Genomic DNA, 21,691 nt, shown 5'->3' with positions numbered 1-21,691 from the left:
CCATGTGCTTTCAATGACGCTTCTACAGTTATTAGTCGAGCCGCCTGACGTAGCCACTTCTCTGCTGCGCTTATGTGGGCGTTTTTCTAACCTTTCGCGGTGGGCGCAGTATGTCTGGAACCGCAGCCTCCAGCGCTCTACGCGGTTGTACGGAACCGTGGCCTCGCATCGTTACGCAACTTCCCAATTAACAATACGAGTTGGTTTTAGCACTTCGTATAGTAAACGTGTGATTCAAAAGAACTGTGACTGTTCCGGAAATATATATTTCTCTATAATTCTTCCAGACCTAATTCAGGAAACGCTACTAGAAATATTTATTTTAGACTTTCGCTTGTTTATTTCTTCTTCGCAGTGTTCTTTCTGCGCTTATTTCCCGCGCTAGTCCATTTGACGTTGGTCCTTGCTTGTCAAGTAAACGAGAGGTGTATCTCACAGGCCTACCCGTGAGATACACCTCATTTAATTTCTCTTCTGCGGGCTCACTCATTTTTATAGCGAACGGTAGGCATTATTGACGTTATACTAGTAAAAATGCCCCCCCCCTCTTATTTTCATAGAAAGGTTACCTTGGCTTTCACCCCCCCCCCCCCCCCCCCACGCGATAGAAATTGCTGGGTACGTGCCTGCTCCTTATAGAAAGACGTCCAGCTTTCAAAGAAAGACTGCAAGTGAATTGAGGCACAAGCGTTGCAGTTCCTGAAGTAAGACAAGCAAACGAAAGACTGAAATGCTATATATCGAAAATACAGAAATTCAAATCGTGTACAGTCATAATTATGAAAGATGCTTAGAAGTGTGGAAGCAGGGTTGTTGAAAACAATGGTTTTCATGCTGTTTACAATGCTGTTCCATGCGCAGTCGGAGAAGCGGCACCTTCTGTGACACGGCGTTGTCGCCAATGCAAAAGTTGTGCAAACTGGGTTGTCATTCTTCATTTATGTTTTCTCTTTGTTCTAGGAAAGTGTGGCGATCAGGTAGGAACAATGGGACATTGAACGGGTACATTGAATTACTACCCACGTTATTCTTTCGCTACATGGATGATCTCCTTTTAAAGTAAAGCGACCGCTCCCATTTTTCACAAACAAGTGTTTCATGGTGTCGGCAGAGACACATATGTTTCGTCGCGTATAGGCACCTGTCCTTTTGGCATTCGTGTATCTTGTTATCGTACACCCGACCATAAAGCATTATGGACCATGAAATCTGCGAGAAATCTGAATGATCTCCTCAACCTCACAACGCAGCCTATTATTTGCATTTCGGGCATCGACTAGAATATGCTAACATTTGCGCCTATATTATTTCTGGCTACTGCTTCAGGCTGCTCCGGAATGGAACGTTTTATAAGATCCCGTGGTCCGTAAACTTTTGTGGCCGGGTGCACATGTGAAGCGCACCATTTCACCGCTATTTCGAAACAGACTGTTCTTACATGTACCAGCCTTATTCAACAATTACCTGCTCATCCCAATGAAGAAATAAACAAAAATGTTGTGACGGCATTTGTCATATTATCCATCGACTGCCTTTATTTTGCCTCTCCGCATCTTAGAGTCTCCCAAGGTAAACCCCACCAACATGTCCCAGAAGAAGTTCTCCTGCGGAGTTGAATACTTAACGTATACAGGGTCGTAGATATCAATGTATCAATGCTGGAACTGAGCGTGCAGAATTTTTTGTCGAAGTTATGCTCGGTGCATTTTGTGCTCATTGCGAAGGCTTTCGCTATCAAGCATCGGCGAAGCCAACACGATCGTTTCCCCTGTCAAATATGGTGTAGTAACGACCGATGAACCTGTCTCCTAGAATCCACAGTGATCCTAATGGCAGCGGTACGTCCATGGCAACGAAGCCACTCAGGCACATGGTTATGCCGTTCTCCGTCACCTGCACCAGCAGATTTAGCCAAGACCACGTGTTAGTGCCTGGAAGTGCTGTGAGTGGACTAGGAAGATTTTACCAAATTGACCAACACTGCCCTGGGTGGAAGAGAGACATGAGCACACTCTAAAACATGACGTTCTTCACTCTGGGCGTCGGTTCTTCACAAGGTCGGCTGCATCGCGACTGGCGACGGGGAAGCTGCAGGGCGTTATGATGGTTGTAGGCAGCTGGGCCGGCGGCTCCCGTCGAATGACAGCGCAAATTCACGCTGCCGCCCCAGCGCTGCCGAGGAGATAAAGAACGCCCTATCGCGTCCCCGCCGCCAGTCACGATGCAGCCGACCCTGTAAACTGAACGCCCGCTTGAGAGCAGCACGGTATCACTCTGCAAGCGCTCCGACACGTGGCTTTTTTCGTGTTTCGCGGGCTCCATCGCGATCACGTCGAAGCTCCGGGAATGTCTACAAGTTCTTCAGATACCTCGAAACATGCATCCAGAACACCATCGAGGCAGACGGCTCGCCAGGGTAAATAAACGCCATCAGACGCAAGCACCGTAACGACCCGCAGGCGCGCTACGTGGACGCAGCCAAGTATCCGGCGTCACAGACCACAAGGGTACGACACTGGCGTTGGCGACCATTCTCGCCTAACGCGCCGACACAGCTGAGGAGGCCGCTATAGCACTCGCCACCCACACAAGTGAGCATGCCATAGTGGTCTTCACCGACTCTCAAGCAGCAGCACGTAACTACATGAAGGGCAGGATCTCTATAAAAGCGATCAACATACTGAAACGTGGCGACACTCCTCCCCCCCTACACCTGCATCATGTGGGTTCCGGGACATGAGGGACTCGAGGGGAATGAAGCGGCACACGCCGCGGCCCGCGCAAGCGTCAACCGGGCCTCCCCGCACGAGAATCTAGGCATGTCCCACCCACCCAAATCAGCGGAGGAAACAGAAACAATACCGCTAACTTATCAAGCACTACTGCAGCACTATCGCCTTGGACGCAGGGTATACCCTCCACCACATCCAAAACTAACGAGAAACGAAGGCACTGACTACAGGTGACTCCAGAGCAATACCTTTACCCATGGAAGCTTACTGCATCATTTCCACCCGACGCTATACAGCTACACCTGTCCACACTGCAACGTGCCAGACAGCCTGGCGCACCTCCTACTGCAATACAAGAAAACCCGAGAAACCATCACAGCGGCACCACTAGTAGCCCCAGCAGACGCAGACCAAAACTTCCTCGCTGAAACGTGGGAGGCTTCGATCTCCAAGCCTGACCTGGTCGACCAGCGCGAACTAGTCGCCCGGGCCCGGAGGGCGATCCAAGCCAGAGGGTTCCTGGAATAAGGGACCCTCCCACCTCGACTGACAAGTCACTGCTTAAAATAAAGGTTTCATTCTCTCTCCCTCGCGGGCTTTCTTTGCAACCCGGGAAAAAGACTCCGTGAGATGGATCATGCAGGAAACAACTCGATCGGTGGTTTCTGAAGGCGCTCTACAAATCTGCGTATCATACTTGGGGTTCTTAGCCAATAATTAAAAAGCTGGTTAAATAAACTTAATGAGTGAGTTAAGGGGAAAACAAAAACAAAATTGCCTCAGTTACTATAGGCCAATGCGAATAGTACGCGTTCCGTTCAATTCGCTTCCGACGCGTCTTTCATTTTTAAACCCTTCGCTCAAGCTATGTGGAACACCATGTATAATAAGCTTCTGTTGGGATGTTTTATTGCTAACTTCAGGGGATTTACCACACTGCCGATTGCTGAAGAAACATTTATACAACATTCGTGCAGATACATAAAGACAGTATGGATGGTTCCTAATGTTGCGCTAGGTACGCGTGCCGATGTTCACAAACGTGTCGGGTGATCGTATATGTGATAGTGGCTTCCGTGTTTAAAAAATACGACAGCCAAGTTTAATCCTACACGAACTGCTGATCTCTACACAGCAAATAGCTGCAACCTAAGACGGCGTTACTTTTTTTAATGAATGGAACAAGGACATTGCTAGCCGAATGTGTTCAACGTAAGAAATCAGCACCTTTCTGTTTACAAGTGCTTTGGCGTAACAAGATTACGTGACAACTGCGTAAACGAGACTGATACATCCAATTGTTCTACTGTCCGGTGAGGTAGTCTAAAATACCCGAGGCTGCCCGAGAATGCCTCATATGTCTGAGGGTGTATCCGCATATATATCCAATATATCCAACGAAACCCTCAGATATTCGAGGATGCCTCTTCGAGAATTATGTGGCTGCCGGTATTGGGCCTACAGAAAACGTCAGAGCAATCAGTAAGTGCGAGAAGGCAAGATCTTGAAAGTAATCTAGCGAAAGAAAAACAAAGAAAACTGGACAAGTCCGAGGCAAACAGACGCGCAGAGCGCCGTGTGCTAATATTGGTTTACTAACTAGTTTGCGCACTCGGACATAAGTACGATGAAACTTCTGCGCTACTTCTCGGCGCTTTCCGTTAGGCGGTAAATCAATTTCAGCATTGCTTTGAGAGCGCAACTCTTAAGCGCCCTTTCCTGCGGCGAACGTCGACGTCGGCATTGTCAATCGTAACCGAGCGAACGAGTTCTGCGAAGGATCAGAGCGAACGTGGAGCGCAGTGGGAGATGACAGACGGCGATAGGGAAGAGAGTGCGAGGAGAAAAGGGCAGGAAGAGGGTGCAGCGCAACTTGGTGTGGAGAGCGGAGGAGAAAGGTATGGCGAAAGCGTGAGAACAAAAGCGTAGTGCCGCGCATGACGGGCTTAATTCGCGTCGACGATGACTACGAGATGGCGCCAGAGTAGTGTGCGTCTTCTCTATTGAAATAAGGCGCTGCATAAGCGGAGGTCTGTCTGCGGCGGTTGCTGTGAATCGCGCCCACGCGTCACCCAGCCGCTGCCTCTCGCGATCTCCCGATTAGCGAGGCTGTCGCGCTATCATAACTTGAGAACACGTGTACAGTTGCGTTAACATTTCACATTACGGAAAAGTAGTCGTCCGTAGATGCTTGTGAACTGAGGCTTGTGTTACGAACCCTCCAGAACTTTCATGACAGCGGCCGCTGTCATGAACTAGTGCGTACGCAGAACATTACCGCTATATTTACTACCCTTACAGCTGTCCTGGCTGCCGGACTTGTTTCTACAGAATTACTGGTGAAAAAACAAATAATACCTAAATATCTTCATCGCAACAAGCACACTTCGTCAACAGTGCGATTCCTGTAATAAAGCACATCCTAATATGAATGCTTTCTTTATGGTTTTGGCGCGTCTGTTTGGTCAGTCTGAGTAAAGTGCAGTTTACTGCTACGCTCTATCTGTGGTCGGTCCATTATAGCCAGCGCGCCGACCTTGGATGCATTGTCGTAGCAAAGGGGCATAATGACGCAGACAATACAACGTGCGGCCGCGAGGGTCAAGTGGTGGTGGTCTACGCCTCTTGCCATCTTCACTGGCAGGCACGTAGTTTTTTGCTATGGTGAAAAACGCTTTGTAGGTTATACTCAGTTGCATGACATTCATTTTACCCCTGAACGAAAGCGTCGCTTTTCAGAGCCAAAAATGTGGGTTGGATGCGCGCAAGTTTTTCTTAAGCGTCTTTGGTGGAGGAATAATGAAATTAGCATGGTAGGCCGAGGCAGTGTTAAATTTATCATTTTCAAGTTTCTGCTCACGTGTGGCCCAGTGACACGCCACCTGTTAGCTGGCATGGTGGTGCGAAGATCGGCTGTGCTTTATGGAAAGAGATCACAGCCTTCCTTAGGCACCGTGAGAGCAAAAAGATTTAATGTACGGAGCAAAGTATATTCAGCCTGTTGCAAATAAATGGGTGTTCTGCAGGTTCGCTTATGAAAGGAAAATCTACCCCTAATTTGTAAACACTTACCTTGGAAATGTAGCCTTCCGGATCCAGCACAAATTCTCGCTTGTTCAGATTGAAACTAATCTTCGGCAAATGAGGTAAAGATGTGCAGTTCACGACATACTGTAATGAAAAAAAAAATTGAATCACTGTTACTCTTTGAGAAGCGTAGGTTTCCCCGGTCAAGATTATCTATCAATTTATATATATATATATATATATATATATATATATATATATATATATATATATATATATATATATATATCCGCCGAGGGGCGGAATTTCAACAACATCTGGCCAGCAACGTCGATAGGATACTTCATTCCAAAACCATACGCATTTAGGGCACTTAGTCGTAACTTCACTGTTGCGTTATAACAATGTTGCGGTCACAACCAAAGCCGTGCTCCAACGCACAGGGGAAGTTACGAATACGTGTCGCAAATGCGCATATTACAATGAGCACCCTATCGACATTGCTAGCTGAAAGTCGTTGAAATTGGGCAGATATTTCGCAATAGTCTTTATTGAAAATGCCGACCATTGAGTTACAGTTGTGAATTTCGGTCTAGTTCCAAAGATGGTCGAAGGGGGCAATGTCCAAAGTTCCTGGGTAAGCACCCAAAATATCGCTGAACTACATCTTGATCTCTTTATGTTCTTTGATTTTTTTCTTTTAAAATTCTGCTAAAATCTCAGGCAACATAGCAAATACCTTCGTTGACAACAGTTCCGTCTCCTTTGATAATTCTGGTACACTGAATGACATATTATGTTGAGCAATACCGGGAAATATGTTCAATAGCAAGTGGGATTGGGTCATGCCATCGCGAAGCGCTTGCGGAGTGTCGATTATATTGCACGATATCACCAGACATGTTCAGTGAGAAGTACTCACACAATTGGCCCCGCAGAATGAATTCATCGGCCATATGGGTTAGCAGGAATAAAACATGGAGGCATTCGATTATCAGAGAGGGGATTCTACACAACAAATCTTCTGGTAATCTGCGCAGTTCCAGGTTCCGACTAACGGCATGTAACCAAATACCTATGCACCGCAAGAATCTTATCGAACACTAGTAGCCCTGATTTATAAGAAAACGGAAATGCTTACAGGTATGTAAATAATAGAGATGCTAGCTTGAAAGGAGCACACAGTTATGTTTTACACATAAGCGGCACCTTTTTGCTTAATATAGTAACTCGAGAATTTGGTGAGATTGTTTTATTTAGTTTAATCTGAAGGTGTTATTACGAGGCCGAATCAGAGTCTTTGCCCTATCTTTAATCATCCATACAAGGTACATGCAGGTAATTACAAATATACGTACTATTCTACGTACCTTACACTATTCTTCCACATAGTCCCCACACCGGTTGTGACGTTTGTACCATCACGGCACTAAATCTAAATTTCCCCTGCCGTCAGTCCGCAACGGACGCGGCCTCCCCGAACATTCATTGTCACGCAAGTCGTCACGGCCTTTTGCGAACTCGCACCACCACCACCTCACACTTTTCAAGGCGAGACGCTTTTCCCCTTACGAGGGTTGAAATTCCCCAGTGGATTTCGGTGTGATGTTCGTAATTTTCTCCACAGAAAACGAATCAAACTTCGTTGCTCGTACGCATTGGAGGGGTAAGCACGACAGCCATCTTCAAAAACTGACAGCAGCGCCGTGCCGCGGAACTACCACCAGATAAGGCCGGCCCGCTCCGAGAAAGGTCCACCGCTGGGAACGGATATGTTGAGTTCGCATTTACAGCCGTAATGTGGCTAAAAAAAAAAAACAGGGGCAAAGTCTTTCCGATTCGCCCAAGTAGTAAGAATTAATGGTATTAGAACCCATAAGGTGAAGTAAAAACTAAATATCAGAACCACACATAATGTAATATCTAAGAAGAATGGCACTTGGCTTCCAGCTCGCCGTGGTTAACTATCGCCCATCTTAATTTCAGTTTAGTTAATAAAACACGAGTTATTTTAGTGCTCAATACCACGAAGTGTGTTTTCGGTTTGCAGATATTTAAACATTTTGAACTTCTCTAGCCGCAAGGAGTCGGCGATGCAACTGTCACTAATTAAACGCGTTACCATTTCAACTCCAATATAATTAAAATCTCACCTCTCCAGGCGAGACTTCCTTGGCTCTTATGCGCCTGTTCAGCTTATCTATCTCATCTGAAGGCCCGACGATCGCAGATGTCCCGGTGTCAGCGATGGCCTGGCAGCCTCGCTTGCAGAAGGTAGTTTTACCGCATATCTTTATTCTGTTGAGAGAAAAGAAAAATTAGAACGGAGGAAACAATGAGATGCGCGAGGGAGCTAAGGCCGAATTAAGACACTATCATTCTAAATGCGCTAGAACGATTTTTTTTGTGCGTCTCGTTATTACTGCCTGTAACTATGATAATCTATTGGCGAATAATGAAATATTCTTACTGGAACCAACATACGAACAAGGGCAACAAAATGCCACGCAAGAATGTCCTGACGATGACCAGGCTCCTTCAATGACGATTGATTCTAACCTCAGCCTTCCTTTCTTCTCCCAATGTCAATCATTGCAAACTTCATAATTCCTGCGAACCATTTGGAGTGTATAACTGACTGCGATCACTCGCACTTGTCATGTTGTGCGCAATGCCTAAGAATCGCGCATGGCTACAAGCAGGAATCATAAGTTCTCGTGTACGCTTCGGCCGCCAAACCGATAACAGTGCTTGCATTACCAGTGTTATCTCTGCATTGTTTTAAAATTTCCAATACTTTGTTTAGCAGTGCCCAGACTTACACATTCGGTTGCTGAAAAGAAATTTCGCTTATCTTCAAATACTCTAAAATACCGAAAAGCTCCTTTTTAAATTCAAATCCGAATAGATAATGCGTGGTATTTAATTCGTGTTGGAAACTTAATATATTCGCCCACTCCCAGTCTATATTGATTTTCATTACTAGGAACTGCACTGCACTTAATGTTATTTGGGTGAAATAACTTTTCACCAGTGTACACGGTTTTTCTGCGAGGCCTGAGTATTGGCGTATCTTCCTAACATGACATGCTTGCATAAGTACACCCCACCTTGATATGATGATTTTATAACTTACAATAACGGACACCAGCTGAGGCTGTAGTATCTGCTGACATACTAACCTTTAAAATTTATTCAAGCCTTTCAGATAAATACTCACAACTTATTTTTACGGTACCATTAACTTGAGGCAACAAAGAATGCCGTCAGAGCGCTTAATCTCGGGTTGGCTGTGGAACCCTGCTAGTGTTGCCTACATTGGAAATAGTGAAAAGCAGTGGCGCATAGCAACGCGATAGTAACGCTAAATTGGCAACGGCTTTCGCCACAAGTGCGAGTGTTCGTAGCAGGAGGCACACGCAGGTAACAACATCAATGTAAGCCGACCCACACACGCTATTATACATATCTCACTGAAACGGGCCACGAGGAGGCACGTTTGCTTTATGCCATGAGGAGGTACAGGTTTTGGTTTAATTTAAGTTCACGTCCGCGGCTATTAAGTTAGCCGACCCTGGCAACTTCCCCTTAATCTTCGCTGGCATCTTGTTGGCGCATCTTTTTGGTGTTGCTAGGTCGAAATCCAGCTGAAGTGCGTTCTGTACTGTGAGCCACTATGTATAACTTATTCTAACGTCGTCATCACAATGAGATGGCATTTTTTGCCTCTTAGCTAGCACTTGGATGAAATTCTAAAAGAGAGTGTAACATATAAAATGCCGCATGTTTCTCCTATGCTATATTATTTGCTATTGACCTGTTGCAATGTTTTTACGAAAACGTTTCGGCCACCTCGGTGAGAAGTCGAATGTGCATGGGCAAGGCGATGTCCTCGAGAATGGCACAAACGCGAGAATGTTTTCTGCGACGCAGCCGCGTTGATGCTGCTGCGAGAATGGCTTACCAAATATCGTTACGTTTTGCATCGTTCGAGTTCAAAGTGTAGGCACACTGGCACAAACTGGAGCTTGCTTTATTCCGCGATTTTCAAACCCTCGCCCACAAAATTGTGATTGCCACTATATTATGCCTTTACTATACATGATTATGCAGGCATGGCAAGCATAATCATTCGCATTACATACATGGAGGACGCTTTGTTTGCCGCTTCCTAGGTGCAATCATGCTTGTCCTATTCTTTAAATGCCCCTAGTGACAATGTAAACGCAGTAAGTAATCGATACTTGTGGGCTATATAGTGAGCCATGATACTGATAAAGTAGCGCACTTGAAAGAAACGCGTTCAATTTGTGCGCGAACGTGTCTATTTCGAGTGCGCTGCTTCATCAATATAATGAAATAAAATGACATTTCCAAATTTTGAAGCTAGACACACACGCGATTTGTCCCCGGCAGTGCCAAAAACCAGCTATCATGAGTTCTGACCCATCCATCTTGAACTGCCAGTAACCTTTCTTGGTCACCGGTAAGTAGGTGACGCGTCCCTTGTAGTGAGCCTTGTCGACTCCCCCGAAAAGCACTTCACCACCGCTGGGGTCACCGAGGTTGCGATTCAGGTAGAAAGCAAACACCGGCGTCACAGCTAAGCCCTGTGCCACCATGTTGTCGAAAACGGGCGTAACGTTAAGAACGGCGGCCTGCGGATATCTCAGACCCAGGATGCCGTCAAACTTCCCAATGCTGATGGCCGGGCTGATCTTCTCCGTGACTTCGGCAAACATCTGGCCCTTGACGCGCGCCTCGCCGATCCCGAGAGTGTCGATGCTGAGCTCGCCCGCGGCTGCGCCGCTTCCGTACAGGATTGCGAAGTGGGTGCCGTTCTTGACGTACGTACTCGATCGGCTGCTGTAGTACTTGCGGTGCACACCTGGACACAATAACGCACACGAAAGGGAACATAAGGCCCACCGCAATGTGACTATGTATAGCGTCCACTACTATTACGAGCAGGATGATTGTGACAATCTTATAATCAGGGTTGGAGCCGTACGATCCTTGCTTGATCAAAAAATCCGAGCTTCCGGTTCTCGTTCAGTTTTTTGTAACATCGCTGATGTGACAAAACTGCAGCAGTTACCAAGCCCCAGCGATGCAGCCGTACAGGCAGATGTGACACTGATTTAAGTCACTGGTGGCGGAGACTGGCAGTTGGACACTGTTTTGCAATACTTCACGTGTTCCTACGATAAATTCCTAAACAAGCTTACTTCACATCTGGGAAAATATGCTTTAAGCAACGTCTATGGGCGATGGCACCCGCCGCGAATCCGGCACCGCTGAGTGCCACGTCCACAAGCAGGGACCACTCGGGCTAGAATCGCCATAAAATAAAATTTCCTTCATCTGTCTGGCAGCGCAATTTTGTAAGTTTGGCTAGTTGCTGTTGGTTCATTCCGGAATAGCATGAATAGGCGGGACGTGAACTGGGCAAACGCTAGACAGTGTTGTCTTCTCGTTTTTCGATTCTTGTGACTCATCAATTTGCAATTTGGAAGCTTGTAGTGTCCATGTCGGCGTCTAATAAAGCAAGTTCAAGGAATATCAGCAGACGGCAATTCATCCTGCACTTGTGTATTTAGACAGCAGCGACAACGGCATTTTCGTGTTGGGACCCCAAACATGGCTCACGCGAACGAGGGCGATTATTTAGGCTGAGTAATGCAACCGGCTTAAGGAACTAGAAAAAAACAAGTACAAAGTTACGCGTCGACAGACCTATAAAACAATTCCTTGTGATATGATAAATTCGGAGCTAGGTGTCGTGGACGTGCAGTTTCTGTGCCTACAACAAGTAAGAAGCTCTCCGCTAATTTACTCACGACCTGCGGGGACTCTCGCTGGACACTTGCTGGAGGGCACCCAGGGCTTGGAAGAGCCAGTGTGGAAGATGACTGAGAAAACTTGAGGAGGTGTGCCCAGCGTGATGTTCCCGTAATACTGGGCCGGCACATTTTGCAAAGTAAACTATGTTGCTCGTGTGCCATCCGAGGTTTCCTGCACAAATCTGTAGACGCCAACGTATTCTTTCTGGACAAAGCGGTAACGTGTTATGGAACCAAGTTTGCATCAGATCTCTGTGAAGATGTTAAATTTTTTTAATGTACATACGAAGTGAAAAGCAGTGTTGATATTTTATATGGAGAGAGTAGACAAAATTAAAACTGCATCCGTAGGTCTTCACGAGATTAGAGTTCATATTATAATCATTATTATAGGTTGGAAATGTGCAGCTGTAAAGCTTTATTGTTAGACTGTGGTCTAACTCTCAATATGTATAATGTAAATCACTCTCGATGTCCAGACACAGAAGACAAGGAGATCAAATTTGCCAGAAGGATAGTCGACCAAGCGTTCATCTGAATTACAAAATTTTGGATTTAATATTTTATTCGTAGTTTCATAAGTAACGGCCATAGGACACCATCTTAGGCGCATTTAGCTAAGGGAAGCGCGGTCATTTGAAGTTACGGCTTTGAGCATGACGTTGTGAGGGATGTCGATAACTAACGATTGAATAATTCAAGAAAGCTAACGCGGCAACCTGTATGCACCACGTGACTCATGAAAAGTGGCAATATCGATGCTCCTGCGGCTGAATTACAGCGCAAAGGACCGAAAGAAAGGAGGATTCGTTCTCATGGGAAGGCAAAGCTGGCCGCAGATCTCAATGGTGGCCTCGCATCTAAGCAACACAAAGCTGCATCATCTTTGTAAGCACCGCGCGAGATTTGGCATATTGATGGCAATGAAAAACTTTGCTGGTGCGGTACAAGTGCGTGTACACTTTTGACGTGGCAGAACCGTGGCAAACAGCTGTGGAGCTGCGGCACTTGATTTTACGCCGTTAAATTTGTCAGTACACTGCTTATATTCGTACCACCCGACGCCACGGTACATATGATCAGCCTGTTCTGATCCTTCAGAATCACTAGCAGCAAGTAAGGATATGGCATTATAATATTTGAATAACAGCTGACAACAGTAAGACCAAACTTGTGTGTTTTCATGGCCCTCACAAGCCTGTTACTGGCTTGCTAAAATAACAGTTACATATAACTTTATCGGATTCGCGGGATGGATGAAACTTTCATTGTTCCCCTGTAAACATGTGCCAGCTGTAAAGCGACTCGATATTTTGCGCATAAATGTCGTGAATACGAATTTGTCAAACGAGTGCAGAGGTTGCGGGGGGGGGGGGGGGGGGGGGGTATGCGAGGGAGGTTCCTAAAGTAAGTTTCGTCATTTATTTTCGCACAGGAACTTTATTGCCAAAACATAGACCTTGATAGCATGATCTATACACCGTGCACTATTTTTTCCCCGTAGTCGCCACCGACATTGAAACATTTGTCGTAGCATGCAATCAGTTTGAAGAAAGCACTCTGTAAACATTCAGTGCCCTGCGATACAAGGAATTCCCGCACAGCCTGCTGCATCTCAGCATTGTTTTAGAAGTTACGTACCGAGAGTGCAGCTATCAGTGCAGGGAACAGGTGGAAGTCCGACGGGACAAGATCGGTGCTGTAGGCCGGGTGATCACATCTCTCCCATCTGTAGCGACGAAGCTCTTCTTGCGTGAGCCTTGTTGTGTGCGGTATTGCGCTGTCGTCCAGGGGCGCAACACCTTCACTCAAGAGCCCTGGTCTCGTTCTTCGAATGGCGGACCTGAGTTTGGTGAGGGTGTCGCAGTTGCATTGATGCCGCCTTCATGGAGGAAATAGTGATCTGTTCTCCAATAACCTCCGGCATGTCGGTCTGCTGCTACTCACTCTTCTTCGGCACTCTGCGCATTCGTCATTCCTCCTTCGCTGACGCTCATTCCGTCGTTGAACAAGCAACGGGAGTGTATTGTTATAGCGATTGTTTGTTTCATCTAGTGTACCATTTTCTGCCTCGAAAAATTACGAAACTTACTTTCTGAACGTCCCTCGTACATGCCAAATGTTACCAATAAATACAATACGTCCATTACCACTCCGGAAAGAAGTTTTGTATGCCATGGGCGACTAATAAATTTTCATATGATGCCTGACGCTCTTATTTATCTATAGGCGTTTCGAAGAGAAAAACTCTCTAATGAAAAAAATTCTAGGTTATTCCTCACTGTGAACCTAGATGACCAGCGGAGCTGTAAACTTCATGGTAAGAAAACTTGGGGTAAAGAATTCATTGCATCACTCATTGTCACATAGCAACTATGGTCAGATGGGTGGTTGGTTGAGCCGGATGACTTAAACAGGAAACGCGTAAACCACTCCCTTTTCGGTTCCTATACATTCACACTGAAATCACCGATAACGCATGTCGTATGCGTGGTTCCAAAGAATGTAAGCACTATTCGCTTCACTTTACTGAGGGCTGGTATCCTCCACCTCATGGAGCTATGAGCCATAGCCTTTTTTGCGTGCTTACGGCGCTACGAGTGCTTATAGAGGTATGAGCCATTGATGGTGAGAGTTACAGTGTGCACAAGGAATATTATACACAACACCTGGTTACCTTTCTTTCGTAAGCTTGTCTTTGACATTTACGAGATTTTAGGATTTTTTTGCTAGCACGTGTGCAACGTCCACATCAAAATGACGAACTACACGGGCTAAGGTCTCCCTAGTAGCGGGAGCATGTGCTATCGCAGCACGTTTAGGAGTAACAAAGGTGGTGGAGGAAGCGCTAGGCTGGCGGTATAGGGGATGCTATACTGAAGACACAAATGAAGCAGGGTAGTCGCTAAGTGAAAGTTCATGGAGCATGACACGCAAATCTTTTTTTTGAGTCTTTAGGAGAGCTGCAGGTTTGATGCGAACGTTGTATGAGCGATGCGGCGACAGAATTTTGTGCCAAGCAGGATGAAGTCACACAAAGTTCAAGTAGCGACCCGTGTGCGTAGGTTTTCGAAATACATTGAAACGAAGTCCTGTCCCTTCATATTGCACCATACCATCAAGAAACGGAAAGCGACGATCCTCCTCCAATTCAACCGTAAAACTTATGGCCTGCTCTATTGAGTATAAATGTGACAAGAAAGCATTCAGGGCATCCTTCTTTATTAAGTAGAAGCAGCCGTCCACATATCTAAGAAAAATTCTTGGTTGTGGCACTTACGATGTTTAAAGACTCGTTTGTTTCATGGCACATATGGAGAGAACAAGTGCATGGCGTCCCAAAATCGCACGGAGAACTTAGTGCTCCTAAGCTATTGTTAGCGTGCTCGCACCCACTAAGTTCCAATGGTTCTGAATGACTTTTACATAGCTAAGTGAAGAAAGGTAAATGCATTTCTTTGTATAGTAATATGGAATAAAACGATAAAGACGATAAATAGGCGAATTCGTTATTACCAATCTGTTTTGAACAGCTCATGAACATGCTTGGAAATTGCAAATGGGCTGCGCAGAGCAGTATTGCAGAACAATATTCTATAGTACTACTAATAAAGTATCGAAGCCTCACCGGTTAATAATAGTGACAGTACTATTACTACTATATTCAAAATAATACTACCTGCAAAATTATATGGAGATTGCTCACGAAGGTTTACGGTGCATTTATTCGTATTATCGGTGATAAACAAAAAGGTGCAGGGATGCTTTATCCAATTTTTACGTCATTATCTCTCTTTAACACAAAAACTGTGCTAATTTTATTTACGTAATTGTGGCATGTCTTTTCATGAATATTTGAACATACAGCCACCTATGCGCACCAACGTGACTTGTGAATTGATTTCTGCATACTTCCAGGGAGTACATGCGGCTGCGTAATTTAGACCCATACACAGCACTTCCTCCTCCTCTATATTTCGCACGCAGAGCCTGTAGTTCATATTTCTTGTGAACGCAGCAAAGAAGGGGAGAGAGAGAGAAACCGTTTGAGGAAGGTAGGCAGGGTAACCGGTAAAGCGTCCGAATGGCTACGGCGCATGGGCAAAGAGACAGGACGCAATACAACGAGGCTAGAGAGAGGGAGAGAAAAAATAATTTAGATTGTGGGGTGTTACGTCCCAAAACGAAGATTTGATTGTCAGGCACGCCGTAGGTGCGGGAATCCAGATGAATTTTGACCAGCTGGGCTTCTTTAATCTGAACCTAAAGCCCGGTACACGGGCGTTTCGGCATTTCGCCCCTTAGAAGTGCTGCCGCCGATATTGGGATTGGATCACGAAACCTCGTGTTAACAACGCAATGCTAAAGCGCCCAGGCGACCACGGCGAGTGAAGAGAGAAATACCATGCTTCCTGAATGGACGCACGCACAAGTAAAACACAATGTGGTAGAAGGCGACTGCAAAGGCCTATAGACAAGAAAAATTGCAGTGAGCCCCCTCTGAGCCATGTGCAATCTTGAAGGGCGAGTTCCGTGTTAGATTTTGACGGTCAAACAAAAGTCGGTGATGTAATCCCAGCAACGTGCAATACTTACGTTGACGTAATTCTTGAGTGGCTCCGTGATTAGTTCCTTGTATTTACTCGAATCCAGAGCGAGAGGTACGTTGAATGGCCTGCCAAGCATTCAGTACTGCTCGTGAACGTTTTTCACTCTGTGCAGTTGCACCCTAGGAAGCAGAACAGCAGGCTATAATGACTGAAAGGAATACGGTAATCTGAGGGGCAAGACTTTCGATAGTCGCAACCGTAGAAAGTAACATACAATGAAGCCAGAAAACATTCACCCACGGTTAAGATACTCTTTAATGCGAAAGATGGGCGCCGATCTATACGCGTTTTCATATCCTGTGTCAATATTTTCTACTGTGATTATATACTTACACGTTTTATACAGCGGATATTAACTACAAGCAGATTGTAATAGGCTTGAGTTATAACACCGTATTAGGAAGAGAAAAGTGTGAGTGGCGTAGCTGGCACGGACAATCGGTCTTGTGCGGCGCATTGTACACGGAGTGAAGTGGGGTGCGACTGCCTCACTAATCGGGAGATCGCGAGCGGCAGTGCGTGGGTGAAGCGTGGGTGAAGCGTGGGCGTGATTCGCAGCAGGCACCGCGAATCGCTGTTTTCATTAAGACGCCGCGCGCTACTCCGGCGCCATATCGCAGCCATCGTCGCCGAGCAGCCCGTCTTGTGCGGCACTACGCTTTCCTCCTCACGCTTTCGTTCCACCAACGACAAGAGCTGCCCTTCGTCGCGGGAAAACGGTGCCACCACTATCAGCGGGGACAAGACCCAAGCGAACGTAACATCGAGCCTTACTGGTAGACGCTCGCCATCGCTACATGCAGGTACAGTGATTCCCCTGACACACGATGGCACCGCGGACTGACCCAGCAGCTGACGCCGTTCACAGTGCGTAGCCCTCCGCTCCTCACGCCACCCTGTCCCCTGCCACCTCCGGCACCCCCCCCCCCCCCCCCCTCGGAAGCACATATGAGATCACCAAGGCGGCAGCGGATGCCGTAGCCGCCGTCAACTCAGAGCACGAGCAGGACGTTTCCCGTTCACTCCGGCGCTTTCCGCCTCATGCTTTCACGATAGCTTCCTCCTCCGCATTTCTCCTCGCGTTGAGTGAATTCTGGGGGTTTACGTGCCAAAAACACGATCTGATTATGAGGCACGCCGTAGTGGGAGACTGCGAATTAATTTTGAGCACCAGGGGATACTTAACGTGCCCCCAATGCAGGGCACACGGGCGTTTTCTTTATTTTTTTTTTTTGCAGGTAATGCCCATCGAAATGCTGCCGCCGGAGCATGGATTTGATTCCGCGACCTCGTGCTTAGCAGCCCAACACCATAGCCGCTAAGCCACTGGGGCGTGTCCTTCTCGCGTTGTCTTCACTCTTGCGGGAGCGAGAGGCTACTTTTTTCACCCGCCGCTGTGCGCCGCTTTCGCTCTTTTATCCTTCGCTCTGCTCGTTCGCTCGGTGACGCCGCCGATGCCCATGCACACCGACGCTCAACGTAGGAACGGGCGCTGATTCGCTGCGCTCTAAAAGCACAGGAGAATCTAAGAGTTTAGTTTTTTGAAATGTGCAGGGAAAGGGAAATTAAAGTGGATTAAAAGATAACTTTCCTCAATTGAAAGCCCGAGCTTTATATTCCGCAATACACGTGCGGTACTTTACCGATAAAGCTACCTCAGCGGCCAGCATCATGCCCACCTTCAAGGTTGTTTTTGTACAAGGTTAGCCCTGAGTGGCATTTGAACCTTGGGGGCCCGATATACGCGGGAATAGAAGCAGGCACATGGCAATAAGCATGTTGTTTAGGCCAAAGCTCAGGCCGTATAACGTAAAGCTATTTCATTTTTATTTTATTCCGACATCTTGGCGTCATACTTGCGTAATCGCCAGTGCAAGCATCGGGCGTTGACCCAGAGCGTCGTTATAAAAACCATTCGAACAGTATTACCATTTATAGCGGGTCACTTTGTTTGCTTTAAATGCGAACAGCATTGCCTGCCTTTACAGGTTTTTCTTATCTAAATGGGTCACAAGAGGCGAACAGCGCGCAGAAGTGGAGAGGGTTTGGCGGGTGCAGTGAAAGCAGATAACCGGATGAGGAGGGTGGTGCCGGCGTCTGCGATTGGTCTGCTTACCCTTGTTTGGCTTGCGGTGGCTTGTGTAATCTCGCGGTGACATGCAACGGGGAGTTGAGAATTTCGCTAAAACTGGCACTCAGTGAAGGAGAAATGGGATAAAGATGTCGTATGTGTGCCGGAAGGGTTGGACAACGTTATACTGCCACGTATTATTTTTATATTATAGGCAAAGAAGTACATTCTCCACTGCAGCTCCAAGTGGCCAGCGCCAGAACAACCGGCGGCCAGCAGACATTCTCTATTACGTTCGGAACGGGGAACTCTCCGGCAATTCCGCAAACATTTCAATTTCGTTCGGCATATTACAGAAGTTTTAAAGTGTACATTTCAATTTCGTTCGGCATATTAAAGAAGTTTTAAAGTGTACACGTCCCTTTGACGTTAATCTTTAAGGGAACCTGTGAGTTTTGATTTTGTGACGTTGCGGAGCAGACATGCGCAGTAGGGACAGACTCTCCCCCCCCCCCCCCCCCATCCTCCAATGTTGACCAATAGCGGAGGGGAAATGACAAAAATGGCGTAGAATCGAAAAAAAGACGTTCTCTTGGCCTAGACATGCGTGATCCATGTACACGGTCGTCCACTCTTAGTCACAATGCCGCTCCGTGCTGCCGGCGCTCCGCGGGGCGCCTCTGTCGGGCGCCGGAGAAACTATTGCGCAGGTGCAGTGAGAGCCGCAGGCGGCGCTTCGCGCGTCGTCTGCTACAGTGCGCCCTGTACTGCGTTGAAGTGGACTTCAAATTTGCACTGCCTCCGCAGAACGCCGATCGGAGAAACGTTTCTGAATAAACAAAAGACTACTGAGAAGCCTATCAGCTGCTTTTATCCCGTTGCAGCAACCGTAGCAAAGTTTCCTGCGTGCCTGGTGAAGTTGAAACACACAAATAAGCATACCGGGGAGAAAATGCGTGCCGCATAATATTCGAAGCTTTATACTACTGCTGCAGCACTACGATCCGCCAATGTCTTTAATTTTTGGCGTCTTGCTGAGTAGCTGGTAATAAGTGTTAGGAGACGACTGCTGTTGTCTGCTGAAATCTCGGCGCAACGAAAATTAATCGGAGCGGCATAGTAATAGTGGAGGTGGAGCTACATCTTCAGTCTCCTATTTTACCTTCCCACAGATAGCGGTAGACGGCCACGTAGACTCATGAGCGTATGAAAACAATCCCTAAGGTTTACCAGGACCTCAGTCTTCAGCTTTGCATGCCTTTAAGTAGTTGCTGAAAGGCTATTTATTAAGGCGATAGCGTTTAATTGTTCCTACTAGCGTCCATCCGTTACAGTTTAAGTCACGTGACCTTAATATCACGTGACATCACGGTGCAGCGCGCCGTGGTGTCACATGATCCCTCTGCCACGCTTGCGCCAGCTGCTCTTCTCATGTGTCAAGAAATGAATTCAAGCGCGGCAAATTCAACTCCGTGGAATGAGTCGCAAACGGCTTTCGCCTTCCCGCAGTTAATAAACATCTATGTGCCTCCAACCAATTTTACAGTTCACAGGTGGCCGCAGGAAAATATGCTGTACTGTGTTCCCACTAAGTTCAAAGTATGTGGCTGGCGCATTGAAGCAGGACATTTTGAATTGGGTATGTGGAGAATGTGGACAATACTGAGGGCCTAGTAAACCTTGGGGATTGTTTTCAAACGCTGATGAGTCTACCTGGCCGTCTACCTCTATCTGTGGGAAGGTAAAATAGGAGACTGAAGATGTAGCTCCACCTCCACTATTACTATTCCGCTCCGATTAATTTTCGTTGCGCCGAGATTTCAGCAGACAACAGCAGTCGTCTCCTCACACTTATTACCAGCTACTCAGCAAGACGCCAAAAATTAAAAATATTGGCGGATCGTAGTGCTGCAGCAGTTCTATAAAGCTTCGAATATTACGCGGCGCGCATTTTCTCCCCGGTATGCTTATTTGTGTGTTTCAACTTCACCAGGCACGTAGGAAACTTTGCTACGGTTGCTGCAACGGGATAAAAGCAGCTTATAGGCTTCTCAGCAGTCTTTTGTTTATTCAGAAACGTTTCTCCGATCGGCGTTCTGCGGTGGCAGTGCAAATTTGAAGCCCACTTCAACGCAGTACAGGGCGCACTGTAGCAGACGACGCGCGAAGCCCCGCCTGCGGCTCTCACTGCACCTGCGCAATAGTTTCTCCGGCGCCCGACAGAGGCGCCCCGCGGAGCGCCGGAAGCACGGAGCGGCATTCGGACTAAGAGTGGACGACCGTGTTCAGCCTTGGTCAAAAAACTTGAAGCCGCTGTGAACGGTCGGGGAGGCGCATTTACATTCGCTCGCCTGTGCAGCCGGTCGATTGCAGCGCCACCCCCGCGGCGCCAAGGGGAACTATATATCTAGGTAACTTTTCGCCCTAGGGGAGTCTAGGTCCCTAGTCGTCGTGTAAAAAACGCGCCTAGCTCCTGAAATGCCCTAGTCCCCATGCGCGCGCGCAGGGTTTGTGCCAACTCGCCGGAGCAACAGAGTGGGAGGTTCATTGCGCGTGCACGCAAGCAGCACGACCACGAACGAAGCGATACAAGGTGGAACAGCGGGTTTTACGGCAATCGAAGCTGTGTGTGTGTGTGTGTGTGACGCGCTTGGTGTGTGCAAAGAGCAATTAAGTAACGTGTGTGACGAATGTGTATGCGCAAAATAGCACGACCACGAACGAAGGTGGAACATCGCGTTTTGGCGTTTGGTGTGCGCAGAGCAATCGAGTTGCGTGTTTGACGCGTTTGTTCGCGCAAACAGCACGACCACGAACGAAGCGATGCAAGGTGGAACAGCGCGTGTTGCACAATCGAGTTGTGTGTGTGTGTGACGCGTTTGTGATGCGCAAACAGCACGACGACGATCGTCTTCTAAAACTGCGCCAGAGCAAACCGATTGTTGAGTACTACATACGTATTGCGCGGGCGTTAAAACTAGAGAAACACGGGATTGCGACGCGACCAGCCGCAGTGTATAGGACTGTACGTACGTTTTTGTAATGTGGTCAATCTTAAAAGGACGATGGCATTTCTGCACCAGCGGAGAAGTGGGAAATCGTGATTAAATTTGGCCGATCATTGTCAAAAGCAAAGGCTTACCCTTAATTAGGGGTTATCCCCTACCTTCTACTGAAACTGCAGCCTCTAGTAGTCTTCATGCACTGTTGTAATCATGACACCATACGACGATACCCTCTGACGTGGGGCCCAGACTACTGGAGAGCTGGTTGATCAAGCTTGCTCAATAAACTTGACCTTTTGTTCTTTGATTATGCTACAGTGCTAGAGCGTAGTTTCTTGCTATTAGTAAACAGGCAAGACAACAAAGCATTGCTACTCTACTCCTTGTTGCGGCTCTTCAGTCA

At 47.1% G+C, this 21,691-nt stretch overlaps 1 protein-coding gene across 1 annotated transcript; it reads right to left on the bottom strand.

The window, feature by feature from the left end:
- Positions 1–1,732: 1,732 nt before the first annotated feature.
- LOC126524158 (cathepsin D-like) lies at positions 1,733–13,578 on the bottom strand. The gene is made up of 7 exons (XM_072286959.1): positions 13,550–13,578; positions 13,244–13,445; positions 11,600–11,744; positions 10,206–10,647; positions 7,913–8,057; positions 5,805–5,903; positions 1,733–1,893 (listed from the first exon to the last, which is right to left on the bottom strand). Exons 1-7 carry the CDS (start codon positions 13,576–13,578, stop codon positions 1,735–1,737), a joined length of 1,221 nt encoding a protein of 406 aa, XP_072143060.1. The 3' UTR covers positions 1,733–1,734.
- Between the last annotated feature and the right edge of the window lie 8,113 nt (positions 13,579–21,691).

The sequence above is a fragment of the Dermacentor andersoni genome, chromosome 3 (assembly GCF_023375885.2).
Source record: "Dermacentor andersoni chromosome 3, qqDerAnde1_hic_scaffold, whole genome shotgun sequence".
In the NCBI taxonomy this organism is placed as follows: Eukaryota; Metazoa; Arthropoda; class Arachnida; order Ixodida; family Ixodidae; genus Dermacentor; species Dermacentor andersoni.
This window is presented reverse-complemented; position numbering and strand designations above follow the sequence as displayed.

What these genes read in the sequence shown, in the direction of transcription:
- LOC126524158 (XM_072286959.1), bottom strand. Translation starts at nt 13,578, where the DNA reads ATGACGAATGCGCAGAGTGCCGAAGAAGA. An exon ending in AGGAAGTCTCGCCTGGAGAG is followed by an intron (nt 5,904 to 7,912) that starts GTGAGATTTTAA and finishes TTTTCATTACAG; the next exon opens with TATGTCGTGAACTGCACATC. An exon ending in CGGAAGGCTACATTTCCAAG is followed by an intron (nt 1,894 to 5,804) that starts GTAAGTGTTTAC and finishes CTGCTGGTGCAG; the next exon opens with GTGACGGAGAACGGCATAAC.